Here is a 13,985-nt window from a genome sequence, read left to right on the forward strand (position 1 = left end):
TGGAAAACTGTTTGATGATGTAAATTCCAGCACATCATGTGATTTACTGTTTTTTTTCTTCTTCTACCAGCTAAAAAGGTTATGCTAACAGGGTTGTTTGCATGTTGTGGGACACACGTTCCATGCATGATAATTATTATTGCTCCACCAAGGAACGTGGCAGAGTTATGTGATGGTCTGTTTGTCTGTCTGTTTGTCTGTGTGCAACATTCCTCAAAAACGGACAAACGGATTTGGATGAAATTTTCAGGGAAGGTCAGCAATGACACAAGGACCAAGTGATTAGATTTTGGCAGTGATGTGGCTTATAGTCTGGATCCACCAATTTGTTAAAGATTTCTGTATCATTGCGATAGTGGCACGGCGTAACTGCAACTATGACAACAAATGATCATTACGTCAGCTGCCTGCTGACGATCACATGATTGCGATCCTACTGCAAACCCACTGCTGCGGACTTATCGGGACTTATCTGTCAGAAATCATACAACAACCGAGCAGGCTTGGCAGAGTGCTGCGCTCTCTGAATGCTTTTCTTCTTTAAAATATTATGTTGATTAAAAAAAATGTTCCCACAATTACAAGAGACATCAATAAAAAATATAACCACAAAAAGGAGATTTAAATTTAATTTTAACTGTTTTATGTGACATTTAATTTGGTCATCAGGGCGGTGGGACAAGAGAAAAGTGGCATTTTTGGGGGTACTCCAGATTTATTTGGTATTTTTAAAAATATTTTCAAACATTCTTTTCTCAAAGTTTTTTTTTTCAGATTTGGTCTCAGGACAAGTACATTCACACAACTGCATGTTTAAGCATTTTGTACATGGATTATTTGAAATTTGATGGGTGGGACGTAAAGTACCCTCCAATTCTGGAATGATCCAACTTCTCTCTCAGGTGGCACTTTGTTTTTCACCACAGCTCCCCAGACTGATGAGGTGAAGCAGGACCGATCAATACTTGTTTTTCCACAGTTGATCCACGTGACTGACCTCATAAATACGGACGGACGGACGCGGAGGGCAACACTGCCGCAGCCGAACGGTCCACACCTGCAACCTTGCGTCTCTCCGTCCACAGATGATGTCCCCACGTCCACACACTCCACGCAGCCTACCACACATGTGCGTCCTGCTGGCTCCGCCCCGCGCTCATTAAATGCCGGCTCTGCTCGTCGCCAGTTGCTGTTCAAGGCAGTCATGACAGAGGAGCTGTAGGCTCGGACTCCCGACACCAAGGCAACATCCCAGGTCTTTTCTTTTTTTTTTTTTTTTTCATCTTTCGGGTGCCTGGCCATCCAACAAGCCTCAGCTATGAAGACCATTCTGGCTGCATATTCCGGCGTCCTCAAAGGTAAGGTGGTTGTTTGGAGGGTTTGGGAAATGTGACAGGAGCTGGAGCAGGGAAACAAACAGAGGTGGACAAACAAATCAGGAGAGGTTCAAGGAGTGACACATATCAGCCTGCATCCGTGTCAACTGAATGTGTTATACAGAAAGAAGTCAGCTTAGTGGAATAATGCAGTTTAGAACCTTCTTTTAAACGCAAAGATGGCTATAGAATACTAGTAGGTAAAGCTATAGCAGATTAAAAATACTAAATATAAACTGCAGTAATTAATTCCAGTTCAGTGTCTGTGTTTTATCTGCAACCTGCAGTGAAACCTCCCAACCAGAGAAGAATTCTCACACAAGAATAAGTAGGTTAGGTGGACTTATTTCTTCTGTGCAAACTTATTTTTATCCCCAGCGTATTTAACATGCAGTAGTTTCCAGTAGCAGTCTGCTGTATAGTAGGCTGTGAAACATTCACATTGCAAATGCAACGCATTCAGTTGTGATATTTTTCCAGAAAGCAGTATACCATTTTCATAGCAGGACTATAAGTTGTGGCATTATACTGCATCACATATAGAGTTCATAAATGCAAAACAATAAATATAGCACCATGAGTCTGCATATTTAGGGTTTTTCTGTGTTTTTCTGTTTCTTAAGTTTAGTAAAAATGTGGCCCAGTAGGAAGCTGTGGTGGGTTAAGAAATGCAAACTCTTACTTGTCAATGAATTGATTTCTGGAGGACAGCTCAGACGTGTCACTGCCAGTTTAAAGGACAGGGTCATGCATCAACACAGATTTTTTTAATCTGTGTTGATGCAATACTTGTGTACCTGTGTGTAAACTGAAAAAAAAATAACCTACTAGTTGCTGTAATAGTTTCTCCTGTAACACACTTGGCACAGAGAGATCCATTCCTAAAGAGACTTTGTAGTAGCAATGACAGAAGAATTATACAAATCAAGTGCAATATTTTATTGTTGTGATGAATTCCCTCTTTGGGTTACTGTCCCTCTCTGTGCCCCAGCACACAGTTAATATTAACTTCAGATGAACTTTTAAAGTTGTTTTTGTACAAAATGAGGATTTTGTCTCCCATCACTTTCATATGTGCTTAGCAGCCAGTGTGGACAACAGACACTTCAACGAGGGCCATGAACTCTTACAGTGTACATGAGGGCCTATATTGTCCTAAGATAACAAATGTGAATGTATCCTTGAAATGGTTTCTGTAGTCAGAGATCCAGCAGTACAGTTGGAATATATATACAGGATGGGCTTTGAAAGACCAGCCCATGGTCCCCGTTTGCTTCATCTGCAGGACATGACTGTTTGTACACCTCTCTGGCTGCCTGCTGACCAGTTTGATCTGGCTCTTGGTGGGACTCGCAGCACAAACTGTGAGGGGACAGATTCAGCCATCACCAGCTGAATTCTAGCCAGCTTCACTCGTCTGCCTCCCATTCAAAGCAGTGGTAGCCTTAATCACAGCCTGATAGTTTACAGGTATTACCACCAGAATCCCTGTGCTGGGTTATTTTCAGTAAGCACTGATAGGATTAGATGATACTGTTTTCCTGGAGAAGAGATCTTCTTCTTATTGGCTCTCAGCAGCACAGGCTTGACTAGCTTTAGTTGCTCTTAACGTGTCCGTCGCTTTACGCTCCCTCCTCGCATGTAGCTGCGTGGCTTCACTTTTACAGGCAGATGATTGAGAAGTGCTGGTGAGTAGCTGAGCCTGAAATGTTTTTTTGATGTAAGGCAGGCTGGTGAAATCGTTGAACAGTGTTTTAGGAAATCATTAACTCAAATCAATACTAGGAAAGCGCTTGTTTTTGAGAAAGTGAGTCTTTCTAGTTCAGTTTATCGCCAAACACTTCTCTGTCTCGTTTTTGGAGAATCTGCTCATCTGGCTCTGCTCTGTCTCCAGGCACTGGCTCCAGCATCCTCTCCGCCCTGCAGGACCTGCCATCTGCCATCTGGCCTTGCCAATCCAAGATGGAAAAACATCTGCAGGTCATCTCTGTGCTGCAGTGGGTCGTCTCCTTCTTAGCCCTGGGTGAGTAGGTTTGAAGGAAACACTTCTGTGCATTTCACTTAAGCTGTAAGAAAGCAAAGAGAGCTACGAGACTGAGCTCACTGGGTTAACAGTAAGGAGGTCAGCCCACTAAGCTGCACACGTGCTCATTCATGACTTCTGATGCTTCTCACCTCGGATCCTTGAAATGAATTTCCTGTGTCCCTCCAGGTGCTGCCTGCACTGTGCTGTTAGTCTACACGTTCTGCACTGACTGCTGGCTCATCGCAGCCATTTACACTGCCTGGCTCATCGTTGACTGGAACACGCCAAAACAAGGCAAGACATTAAGAATATGAGTTTAAAAAAAATTACTGCTGGCTAATGGGATCTGTCTAGGTTTACCCCATCTATTGCCCAGACTCAGCTGGATACACTCCAGCCCCCGCAACCCTCTACTGGATGAAGTGAGCACAGCAGATGGATGGATGGATGGATGGATGGATGTTACTTAATTGGTCGGGTTTTTGGCCCACATGTGAAGAAACATCACTGGTCTGGTGATGATGATGATGATGATGATGATGATGATGTAATTTACATCTGCAGTTTGAGAAATAATGTTACACTTTAAATTCTAAAAATGAATACTGTGCATCTGAACATATACTTGCACTGATTTAGAATTAATGTTTAAAATTTTAAATAGTGTGACGGTACATGAATGGAGGCACACACTTGCCTCAGTTATCAGCATGATGGCGTACAAATGACTACACTGAGACTAACTGTGTGTTACCTAAGCATTGGATAACCTATTTTATAAGGTTCAGCGCAAACAATGACTGCGTTATGTCTTTAACGGTTTCCATCTGACAATGATATTAATAAGCACACAGTGTATAGACTGTTCGCAGCCACACTAGCTGCATGGATTGATGTGGGGCAGTTGTGGTTTGTCATTCAGTCAGACATTCTCTTGCTTGTTCAGGATGAAATAAATTTGTTTTTATTTCCTCATTTACCCAGAAACCTATGAGCACTGTAGAGCATGTCTTGCAGTTGCTTTGATAGAAGTAATCATTGAAGCCAAAAATTGCTGTCATTCATTTGTATATTTTCTGGAAAGAAAAGGGTAAAGAAAAATGAAGCAATTTCACTATCCTTTCTTTAGTTTAAGGTAAAAATATGGGGAAGATTTTACTGTTTTCTGACATTTTATTCACTGATCAGTTAACTATTGTATAAGATAATTGTATTTATAGAGAAAACAGTTGTCAGTTGCAGCATTACTTACTTCTTTGACAGAATAATACTGAGAGAACCTAAGGCAAGATGAAGAGATTGACACACAGAAGTACGTCAGTAAGTGTGAGTTTTCATGGAAAACGTGAAATTGTCTGGGTGACTCCGAACTTTCGTACAGTAGTATATGTAAATGAGTGATTTCTAATGTGTCATTTTCTCCACAGGTGGCAGAAGGTCCTCCTGGGTGAGAGGCTGGACAGTGTGGACATATTTCCGAGACTACTTTCCAATCAGGGTGGGTAAAGGTGTCACGGTTTTAGTGTGTCATTGCTAATGAATCCAGCCCCAACCTTGGGAATTTAGGAAGACAGGAATGAAGGTGTCAGAAAAAAAATCCTGAAAACCTGCCATTTGTTGTTGTCAGGTGAAAATGAATTATTGCACAAATTAACGATTATCAGAAGTTCACAGGCTCGACACTATAGATACGCTTATCAGGGCTGAATCGGTATCAGCTGGTCTGCTCCATGCTGTTCCTTGTCCCATGCTCATTATGATGACGGCCTGACGTTGGCTGGGAGGTTTAGACTTTGTCCTCCTTGATAATCTGAAGAGCAATGCTAAGCTTTTTTCATTGTCATGTATCCCTCAGTGCATCTGCAGTCGAGTGTCTTGTTGAGGGCAAATGAGAGTGTGTTATCACAACCTGGCACACACACTGCACACAGTGGGTGGCACGGTAGCTGTGCAGGCTTAGCTGTCACCCAAGAAGCAAGGAGTCAAGGTTGTGGTGTGTTTAAAGGTTGGATGTCTGTTCTCTGACATGTACTGCGTGATTCATTCAGTAGTCTTACTCATAAAATGAAATGATGAGTGAACTAGTTAATTACATCACCAGTAAAATACCCACCAACTGCTGTGATAATCTATTCATCATTTTCAGTCATTTTCTAAGCAAAAAATTCAAACATTTTGGTTCCAGGCTCACTAATGAAATGTTATTTTCTTTCTTTTTTTCTGAGTTTGGTCTGTTTGTTGAACAAAAAAAAAATTGATGACATTATACACTGACATTTTGCAGTCAAGTAGGTTAATTTTTCATTAGCTACCTTCAAATGTCACTTTAGGTCCACTCAACAGAAAGAAAAGCATCAATTCCTCATATTTGAGAAAGTAGAAATAACAGCTATTTGACATTTTTGCTTTAAAATGTCTGGAGCAGCTGGAAAGCTCAGTGACTAACACCCCAGACTTTGGCCTTAGTGCTGCCCTGCCTACCGACCTGGTGTTGTATCTACCCTCAGATGTACACTATAGTTCAAAAGTTTGGGGTCACTCAGACAATTTCATGTTTTCCATGAAAACTCATACTTTTATTCATGTGCTAACATAACTGCACAAGAGTTTTCGAATCATCAATTAGCCTTTCAACACCATTAACTAACACAATGTAACATTAGAACACAGGAGTGATGGTTGCTGGAAATGTTCCTCTGTACCCCTATGGAGATATTCCATTAAAAATCAGCTGTTTCCAGCTAGAATAGTTATTTACCACATTAACACTGTCTATACTGCATTTCTAAACAATTTAATGTCATCTTCACTGGAAAAAAATGCTTTTCTTTCAAAAATAAGGACATTTCTAAGTGACCCCAAGCTTTTGAACGTTAGTGTACGTTTGGATGAAAGCATCTTCTAAATGAAGTTGTAAAATCCATTGAATTCCTGTCAATAGACTAATCTCTGCTGCTCTAATTAGACAAACGTATTAGTTAACAAAGAAACGTTTGATGATGTGAGGAAAAGTAATAATATTCTTCTGTTTCATGAATAATCTTAAACATGTTTTTTTGACAGTGAAGCACACCTTTAGACTTTCATGTAGATTTTGTGAGTCTATTGTTTGTTCACTTTGTGTGTTACTAGTGGTATCTAAGCAAACATTCAACACAGACTGTTTAAATGGATAAAGCACTTCAGTGTGAGTAGAAGAGCTTCCTCTGGCCAGGTGTTGATGAGCTTATGTGCTGCACTGTGGGAGGCCAAGACAAGTTTATTTGTAGAGCGCCTTTTAAAAGCAAGGTATTTGAAAGTACTTAGCTGCATTAAGCAATATATAAAGGCTTTTAAAAAGTAAAATAGAATAGCATAGAATTAAAATAACTGCTGTGCAGCTGAGAAATGGTGCAGGTCCCAAGTTTGCTGTAAGTTTGTTCCAGAAGTGGGACTCTATTGATATTCAGATCTGTCCCAGACCACCTGAGAGGTCTGGATGGTTCTGAACAGAGCAGCAGATCAGAAATCTATATCAGACTGTAAAGTTAATTCTATAACAAAGAGTATGTTGGAATAAAGCGGTTGAGTAATGTGATCAACTGTTCCAGCTGGGCCTCGTTCATTGAACTGTACTGTTTGTACCATGTTGCCGTTTGTCTTGGTGGGCTGATACAATCTTTCATGTGTCTCACAGACGCTTCATGTCAGTCCGTTTTTATGGCTGTCTTGTTTTAGGAATTTCATTTTTTATTTTAACTTTTTGCCCAAGTGAAGTGAAACTTTGGACCGTACATGAAATCACTTTTAATTCCTTTATGTGGTTATTTGCTGTCCTCCAGCTCCAAATCTAGATATCTACGGGGCCATCAATCAAACAATCACTATCTAGCAGAAATATATGACTCGTATTTATGAGTTGGAAGCCACTGGTCAAAGTCCAGGCCCACTGTATCACATCACCCACATCTTCAGTGTAGCCAGGCCCAGTCCTGCAGTGCTATGGGGACTTTGAGTGTGATCTCCTTTGCTAATGTGATTATGCAACTGTTGTGTTTGACTAGCTACTAAGGGAACGTTGTGTACACATTGTGATGGATCTAAATCCACACTGCAGGTCAGAGCACTTCTTATGCGACTGAGCAGTTTTACAGCTTCAGCTTGAAAGTGTGAGTTTGAAATAATGCTGGAAGTTAAAAGTTCACTGCTACCAGCCTGAGCAAGTGTGCAACATGTACACCGTGTCATTATTTTATGACTGTACCTGAGTCAGGCAGAGGAAAGTCCTGTCTGGTTTCAGCTGATAAGGATGTCCTAGTTTTACTGAAATGTACACAATCATTTTAACAAGGTCTTTAACTTGTAGTGTTTACAAAAGAAAATGACTGCAAAACAGCCATGTAAATATATAAATTAACATATTGTCATAACGATAGCAAATGAAAGCCTGTTGCTTGTGTTATTTTTGTACTAAAAAAGAACATGCTGAGGGGGCAAGGCTATGCACAGAGGCATCATAAATTTGCACGAGTACATTTTAAAACTGATTGTTGAATACTCTGTTGACTAATGAACAATTACTTCATTATTATTATTATCCTTTTTCAAGCAACAATGCCCTCATAAATTTAGATGTTTGCTGTTTTTTAATATTCAAATTGGGTCAATCTAAGATTTTTGGATTGTGAACTATTGATCAAACAGGCCAAGTTATGTTGGATTTCAGGAGTATTTTGCACTGTTGTCTTATGATCTATACATTAAGCCACTGATGAATAAATGGTTCAAGAAAAAAAGAATGGCAGATGAATCAATAATAAATTAAATGGCACAAAATGTAAATTTCTTGCACAGTAACTATAAAAATGGTATACTAGTGCAATTAGCACAACATAAACAATAAAAATACACAGTAATAAAATTTTAAAAAAACAGAAAAGACAAAAAAAATCATGAACAAGACTAGCATATGCTGTAGTTTACACTGTATATAGCGAGCATTCATGGAATGGCTTAGAGCTTTTTCTTTCAATTTAATTCTCACTAACATGATTTCCTCATATCAGATGTTCCTTGCTGCAGCATTGTGCCCATCCATCTTTAAATCATCCTGACTCGGTTCATCTTTTGTCCTTCAGCTAATTAAAACCCACGACCTGCTGCCCAGCCGGAACTACATCTTTGGCTACCACCCACACGGCATCTTCTGTTTTGGAGCTTTCTGCAACTTTGGGACGGAGGCCACAGGCTTCTCCAAGAAATTCCCTGGCATCAAGCCGTCCCTGGCCACCCTGGCAGGAAACTTCCGTTTGCCCGTCCTTCGAGACTATCTGATGTCTGGAGGTGAGACCTTTTCGAAGCCATTAGGTTTTGTTTGAGTTCTTCAGATGTCTGATAACTGTATCTGTACGAGAGCAAACCTTTGCCCTGTTGCACAGCTGAAATAGCTTGTGTTTACTCGGATCTGCTGATTTCAGTGATTCATAGAGCTTAAGCTATTCTGAGGGGCTGTTTGCTCTTCAGTCTTCATCTTTGCACATATTGCTGTATAGATACTGTCTTAGGTCACTGTAGGTTATTGTACACAATGTTTCAGAAGGTGTCCTTGGTCAACAGCCCTCACTGGATCTTCCTTTTTTGTCGTAATTTGCAACGCACCAATCATCTGCGTAGGATTTTTGTTGTTTGGAAACAATGTTTGATTTATATAGATTTTTTTTTTTGCACATGCTAAGCATGCTCAGTTTTATTCTACTTGGGTGCTCCACAGATAAATGCATTAAATGCAAGACTTTTGAAAACCCCCCACAGAATAACAGTATGGACGACACACAAAAGGCAGCATAGCACATGAACAGTACACAAATCTAAACTGAGGTGAAAACTCATTGAATTTGACTTTTCTAATGATCATTTCTCCACATCTTTATCCCCTCATAGGTATCTGCCCAGTGAACAAAAACTCCATTGACTACCTGCTGTCACGTAATGGAACAGGGAACGCTGTGGTGATTGTTGTCGGAGGAGCCGCCGAGTCTCTGCACTGTGCACCCGGCATGAATTCCGTCACCCTGAAGAACCGCAAAGGCTTCGTGAGGCTGGCGCTTCAGAAAGGGTGAGCTGCACACAACGTTCAAACACAAGCTCACGTGCACTTTTCAGGGAATAAACAAAACCTTCAGCAAATCTGTTGTGACCATGTAAATGTCCCTGCTCTGTGATGAGGCACTGGAATGAATAAATCCTAGATTATTACTCCCAGAAAGGTTGAAATTACTTCACAGAGAGCGTTACCAAATCTTTTATGAATATGCAGTGTTGTCCCCCTCCCATGAGGCTTGGAGCTCCCTGTGGCATGCAGTAGTTATTTAGAAAGGTCAGAATGTGTGAGCTGGCATTGGACTGCCCTCAGCTGTGAATTAATCTCTATTACAAACTGCACTGCAAAGGGAGGTAGCCTTGGTTTGTCTCACAAACCCAACAAGCATGATTCCTTCTCAAATACAGCTGAGGATTATCATATTGCTGTTGGGGCACCAGTGTCCAAAGGAGCTTAAAGGTTTCTAGAAAAGACGTGCAGTTATTCAGACCTTTATTCATAACAACTAGGTTAGCATTCAAGCTGATGTAAGCCTGGAGTGTGAATTCAGGTCACTTTGGATTCACTTCCTGGAACTTGTAATGCTTAGTTTTAATATTTGAAAAATAGAAATAGTGTTTCAACCTGCTGAATAAGAAGTTGGATCCTGATGCATCTGTTTTTAGGCTTACAGATCAAGGTAGATTTGAGAAATATCAATGCAGAGTGCCCCCTGACTGCATAATACCTTTTATAACTGTCATCGCTAATATCAGGAAACAGAATGTTGGCTCTCACCCACAATATGCCATAAAATGTCACTGCTTTCACAAACAGTCTGCCTGTGTGACCCTAAGCTGATTCAGGACAGTCAGCAACACATTAAGCCAATCCACTGAACCAGCTTGGGTGATAGTTATTTCAAAGCCAGGGGATTTACAGATATAACTAGTATAAAATAAACTTACGACATACACTGCCATTTAAAAGTTTGGGGTCACTTAGAAATGTCCTTATTTTTGAAAGAAAAGCAGTTTTTTTCAATGAAGATAACATGAAATTGTCTGGGTGACCCCAAACTTTTGAACAGTAGTGTAAGTTTTATAAATCATGGGAGAACAAGCCTGGAAATTTTGAGCAAGGGGAGAGGTGAGGAAAAATAGTTTTGGTGTACAGCAGTTTTCGAAAAAAAAAAAGTATCTGCCATTTGCTTCTAATAATGTTTTAAATGTATTATGGACTAATTTGATGCTGTATTTGCATCTTTCTTAAATCCAGAATGTGGGATTTTTACATATACATGAACAACCATTAAATTCAAGCCAAACAGCTAGATTAAGCACATCAGTGCCTGGGAAATCTCTGTGACTGCATTTCCATGTCAATGAACCTGTAGCAATGCATTTACATTACCTAGCAATTGTTGGTTTACCAGAGATGAAAAGAGGAGCTCATTGGTGACAGAGCTGCTGTAGGATACAGCATCTGGGGTTTGGAATCAAAGGTAGTGTAAGAGAAAGATTTGTGACGTTCCACATCGAAATTCATGGGCATGCACTGACAGTATTTGTGCAAATTCCCTCACTGCCAATAGGGGGAGATAAATGTTCCTCACTCCACGTTTTAAATGCTGCTCTAACTGGGGACATTTGTTGAGTTCATTCTTCTGTGCTCCCTCAGCTCTGACCTGGTTCCAGTCTATTCCTTCGGGGAGAACGATGCCTACAAGCAGGTGATCTTCGAGGAGGGAACTTACTGGAGAGCTCTGCAGAAGAGGCTGCAGAAGATCCTGGGTTTTGCCCCGTGCCTTTTCCATGGATGTGGCCTCTTCTTTGGTGACTCCTGGGGCATCGTGCCTTATGGCAAACCGATCACCACTATAGGCAAGTTTGTCCTCTGACGTTTGAGTGTATGGTCAGATTAGATTAGGGTCATCGTCCGCCTTACTCTGCTGTTCTAGTACAGTTTATTAGAGGACACTGACCAACAAACTGTTGACAGATTAACAGAACAAAATCAATATTGGCACAACTCCTTGTTTTAATTCTCTTCTCTGTTTTTGTTACAGTTGGGGAGCCAATCACTGTGCCAAAAATTGAGGATCCAACTGAGGAGATGGTGGATCTCTACCATTCAATGTACGTCAAGTCCCTCCAGTGCCTTTTTGATAAGTACAAGACCCGCTTTGGCCTAAAAGAGAGTGACGTCCTGTACATCCAGTGAGGGGACGAGGGGCCCATGCTGAAGCTCTGAACTGTGGCAGCATCTTCAGACCCTCCTCCTGGTTTCCCTCCCATTCCTCATCTGACCTTGGTGCGCAGATTATCTCTGAGCTGCAAACTCTACACACGTTTGCTAACGAAACCTTTGCTCACCGTGTCGTCTCACACACACAAACACACAAGCACAGTTCCGTTTCAGGGGACAACAGGTTTAAAGAACAGTGGCCTCTACCTGCTGCTAACCCACATCAAAAAGTGTGCCTTTTGTTGTTTCATTATCTATTTTCTCAGTGAAGGCATCAAGTCTGGATTGTCTCCATCAGTGCAAAGGTGATAAACTCCACTAGATGGAGCTCAATGGTAACATGCAGGACTTCAAAGATGTGCCAATGTTTTCTTTCAGCCACGTATTCACATACTTCTCCATAAACTCTATATGATCCTATTACATGCTAAATGCACAAACAATGCAAATGGAAGGTACCACTTCATTATTTGGGGTCATAAGCCCAAAGGTTAATTGAGCCAAAGACGTATGTTGTCCTCACACATGCATTGATTTCTGCTGGATGAATACTGGAAGTGGAGGAATTCTGCAGGGTGGATTTATATTGTGAATGCACAATACATGTGTGCCTGTGATTGTATAAAGCCATAAAGTATTAATTGTATTCTGTGGAGAGGAAAAGGCCTGTTTTAGTGCTTGTCTCTCAACGAATATTCCTGATGCACTTTTTGTATTGCAGATTACCCTCTGAGGTTTTAGTCTCAAGAAAACTGCCTTTGATAAGAGATTTTTTTTTCCTAGACAGTCAATCCACTGCTTGACTTGGTTTGGTTTCCCTCTTCTCTCCTACTGGTGTCCAGGTCTCAATCTGGGTGGATGCATTTCTTCTATGCAGTGAAAACTACAGTGATTTTTTTTTTTTGGTGTCTACTAAGCCTTTTGAAACATTTTGAGGTGGTTGAAGGAGAGTAGAAGAAGTAGTTTTGTGGGTGAAGGTCCTGATGTTTGATGATTCCAGCGTACAGTGTATCTCTTAGTATACCATGGGTGATAATCGAACAGAAGGGGTTATAGCAGATAATTCCTTTTTGGTAATAAGTTATATTAAGGATGTCACCGGTACTTCTGTAACATAAGAGTATGTGTATAAATCTATCCTGAGAATCATCAAAATTAGTAGGCTTGTGTCATGTTGATGGGCATGAAGATTGGCAGTAATGAGATTGGGCAATTTCTTCTGGTTTCACCGTTGTGACTTCTAAAGAGCAGTGTAATCCCTGTGCAATAAATTTGGTAGCAATAAACAGTGAGACTTGTCTATAAGATGAATGACATCATGTGTCTGCCAATGTTTAAATTAAACTTTTGTATATTTTCAGAAGGAGATGTGTGTGCGTGCATGTTGTCTTGTTCTTGGAGAGTTTTAAACATATTTTCCTACATTTTTATAGTGCACTGTTAGGATTAATGCTTTAACATACAAATTCAAATTCATACAAAAAATAGAAGCTCTCAGACAGTAACACAGTAACACATATTCAGTATTTAGCACTGAACCAGCAGCATATGAATTTTTTTTGTTACATGTAGTGAAATATTGAAAAACCCAAGAATATCAAATAAAAATATTCTCTGATCATTTTCCACTCTATCTATCTATCTATCTAGATATCTAGATATATATATAGATAGATAGATAGATATACAGTGGATGTAAAAAGTCTACACACCCCTGTTCAAATGCCAGGTTTTTGTGACGTAAAAAAATTACACCAATATAAATAATTTCACAACTTTTTCCACCTTTAATGTGACCTATAACCTGTACAACGCAACTGAAAACCAAACTGAAACCTTACAGGGAGGTGAAGTAAAAATAAACAACTGAGATAATGAGGTTGCATAAGTGTGCACACCCTCTTATAACTGGGGATGTGACTGTGTTCAGATTTAACCAACTACATTCAAACTCACGTTAAATTGGAGTCAACACATACCTGTCAACATTTAAAGTGCCTCTGATTAACCCCAAATAAAGTTCAGCTGTTCTAGTAGGCTTTTCCTGACATTTTTGTAGCCACATCTTCCAGCACAAGCCATGGTCCACAGAGAGCTTCCAGAGCATCAGAGGGATCTCATTGTTCAAAGATATCAGTCAGGTGAAGGGCAAAAAGAATTTCCAAGGAATTAAATATACCATGGAACACAGTGAAGACAGTCATCATCAAGTGGAGAAAATATGGCACAACAGTGACATTACCAAGAACAGGACGTCCGTCCAAAATTGATAAGACGA

The 13,985-nt window shown here is 40.3% G+C and overlaps 1 protein-coding gene across 1 annotated transcript; it reads left to right on the top strand.

Annotated features, from left to right (window-relative positions):
- Positions 1 to 1,028: 1,028 nt before the first annotated feature.
- On the top strand, positions 1,029 to 13,073 carry dgat2 (diacylglycerol O-acyltransferase 2). The gene is made up of 8 exons (XM_055017386.1): positions 1,029 to 1,358; positions 3,271 to 3,399; positions 3,589 to 3,696; positions 4,830 to 4,900; positions 8,520 to 8,724; positions 9,322 to 9,496; positions 11,141 to 11,343; positions 11,529 to 13,073. The coding sequence occupies exons 1-8, from the start codon at positions 1,319 to 1,321 to the stop codon at positions 11,681 to 11,683; spliced, it is 1,086 nt and encodes a 361-aa protein (XP_054873361.1). The 5' UTR covers positions 1,029 to 1,318; the 3' UTR covers positions 11,684 to 13,073.
- Positions 13,074 to 13,985: the final 912 nt, after the last annotated feature.

The sequence above is a fragment of the Amphiprion ocellaris genome, chromosome 14 (genome assembly GCF_022539595.1).
Source record: "Amphiprion ocellaris isolate individual 3 ecotype Okinawa chromosome 14, ASM2253959v1, whole genome shotgun sequence".
Lineage (NCBI taxonomy): Eukaryota > Metazoa > Chordata > Actinopteri > Pomacentridae > Amphiprion > Amphiprion ocellaris.

Bases quoted from the DNA above. Each gene is read 5' to 3' on its own strand.
- dgat2 (XM_055017386.1), top strand. From the start codon at position 1,319: ATGAAGACCATTCTGGCTGCATATTCCGGCGTCCTCAAAG. The intron at 3,400-3,588 runs GTGAGTAGGTTT...GTGTCCCTCCAG, and splicing joins CGTCTCCTTCTTAGCCCTGG to GTGCTGCCTGCACTGTGCTG. The intron at 9,497-11,140 runs GTGAGCTGCACA...GTGCTCCCTCAG, and splicing joins AGGCTGGCGCTTCAGAAAGG to CTCTGACCTGGTTCCAGTCT.